General features: G+C 39.9%; 1 protein-coding gene across 1 annotated transcript; it reads left to right on the top strand.

Moving 5' to 3' along the window:
* Nucleotides 1-800: 800 nt before the first annotated feature.
* On the top strand, nucleotides 801-1,786 carry LOC122351488 (1-phosphatidylinositol 3-phosphate 5-kinase-like; the record flags this gene model as incomplete). The annotated part of the gene is made up of 3 exons (XM_043248565.1): nucleotides 801-1,068; nucleotides 1,150-1,224; nucleotides 1,325-1,786. Coding segments are annotated over 3 exons (459 nt in total), but the record flags the coding sequence as incomplete, so codon positions are not given.
* Nucleotides 1,787-2,463: the final 677 nt, after the last annotated feature.

Raw genomic sequence — 2,463 nt, 5'->3', positions numbered from 1 at the left:
GTAAATCTGAAAATTTTTAATGCAGAGTTCTCAGACGCAAATGCCAAGTTCTACTGCCGAATCTACTACGCGGAAGAGTTCCATAAAATGCGAGAAGAGATTATGGAGAGCTCGGAGGATGATTTTGTGCGATCGCTCTCCCACTGTGTCAACTGGCAAGCTCGTGGCGGAAAGTCTGGTGCCGTTTTCTATGCCACTGAAGGTACCATTGCAAGATCCTTTGTTTTTGTTTGTTAAGGTAGCTTTTATTAAATGAAAGAATTCTAAGTTGTTGGATATATTTTGCTAAACATGCTGTTTCTCCTCAGATGATCGGTTTATTCTGAAACAGATGCCTAGACTAGAGGTCCAGTCCTTCTTANATACCTTTTGAAGGGCTGTCAGAGGCAGCATTTTTGGCCTGTTTTCTCTCTTGAACTGTTCTTGTATCTGTTTAACAGCGCCCCACAGCACTTGCTAAGATTCTGGGAGTGTACCGTATCGGATACAAGAATTCTCAGAACAACACAGAAAAGAAACTGGACCTGCTGGTGATGGAAAACCTCTTCTACGGGCGAAAGATGGCACAGGTGCATATTTTGAGACTTTAAATTTGCAACTTTAGTTGGTGTTTCAGATATACTGTTCAGTTTGGGAGCNTGGACCTGCTGGTGATGGAAAACCTCTTCTACGGGCGAAAGATGGCACAGGTGCATATTTTGACACTTTAAATTTGCAACTTTAGTTGGTGTTTCAGATATACTGTTCAGTTTGGGGAGGTTTTACTTCTACGTTCTGCTACGTGGTCCTGCTTCCTGTGTTTGTGCGTGTTTGACCTGAAGGGATCCCTGAGAAACAGGAATGTGAAGACTGATCAAGGAAAGGAGAGCTGTGAGGTGGTGCTCCTGGATGAGAACCTCCTGAAACTGGTGCATGACAATCCCCTTTATATTCGCTCACACTGCAAGGCCATTCTGCGTGCCGCCATCCTCAGTGACGCCCACTTCCTGTCCAGTCACCTCATCATTGATTATTCCCTGCTGGTGGGCCGTGACGATGCCACGGATGAATTAGTTGTGGGCATCATAGGTGAGAAAATCTTACATGTAATTTCAACATCCATATTGGACTTTTCTTACAGTGATTGTTAAAACTCTTGTATATTTGAAGATTATATCCGTACTTTCACGTGGGATAAAAAGCTGGAGATGGTGGTCAAATCTACTGGGATTCTTGGAGGTCAAGGTACAGTTATACCTTCCTAAAACATTGACAGCTGCAATATTCTCAAAAGCTGAAACTTTTAGCTCTAGTTTAAATCTGTTTCTCATTGTGTTTTCCTTAGGCAAAATGCCTACGGTGGTGTCACCAGAGCTGTATCGATCACGTTTCTGTGAGGCCATGGACAAATATTTCCTCATGGTCCCTGATCACTGGACAGGTCTTGGTCTCAACTGCTGATGGACAACAAGGGAACGTTACAGCCTGAAAGGGATTTGCTGCTCTCACGTATTTCGCAATGATTAAATGGAAGGTCCACTGTAGTAAACCCTCCATTATCTGCAGTGCTCACAGAAAACTGGTGAAACTGAACCCCCTCTCTTTCTATGCTTTGTGCACAAATTGACCCAAACTTATGTGCCAAGACCCAGTTCCAGAAGATCCATTGAGGAAACTGAACTGAAATGGCTGAACTTTTAGAACCCTGTTATGCAGTAGTGTTTGTTTATAACCTATTAACTGTGGATGATGTATAAGTTTATAAATGTACAGAGATATGTAATTAAAGATTATTAATACTTGAAAAGGTGTTGGTTTTAGGACATCTGCCTAGTTGTGCCAAAAAACAAGAAATACTAATGACATATCGTTAAGGACGGTTCTTTAGGGACTTTTGAAAAAACTACATACATCTGCTTACTTCTGTTTTCCACTCATGGACAGTCATTGGGAGTTACCTCTCTTTTTGACTGAATTACTATAACTCACAGTTCCCTAAAGCACAATGAAATATATATATATATTTGAAAAAGAGATCTACCTAAAAAAACTAATTATGACGGAGATGATTTGGAGGCAAACAAACAATTTTTATCACTTTTCACAAATAGCTAACCATGATTTCTCTCATCCTTTAGATAATAAGATCATTAATTTGAAGACTGTGGCATAATAATAATGATGTTACCACAGCTGTTTAATGTTCTTCTAAAAGACTATTAAAATATAGTTGCTATATCAATTTGAAATTGTAGGATGTAGACTGAACACCTAAAAGTGAGTAAAGGTAAAATGTAACCCCTAATAAAATAGTTCTAAAGAAAATTGCTATATTTAGGTCCCTTCATCAAACTCACCTAGACTAGACTTCACCCCAAAAAACAAAACAAAAACAAAAAAAAACTAATCTTAGCTGGTCAGGCTGAAACGACCAGCTAAATCCAGCCTAGCCAGGCTGAAAGACCAGCTTAAACTAGCCAACCA

The sequence above is a fragment of the Puntigrus tetrazona genome, chromosome 9 (genome assembly GCF_018831695.1).
Source record: "Puntigrus tetrazona isolate hp1 chromosome 9, ASM1883169v1, whole genome shotgun sequence".
Lineage (NCBI taxonomy): Eukaryota > Metazoa > Chordata > Actinopteri > Cypriniformes > Cyprinidae > Puntigrus > Puntigrus tetrazona.
The sequence above is the reverse complement of the archived record's forward strand: the minus strand, read 5'-3'. Positions and strand labels throughout refer to the sequence as shown.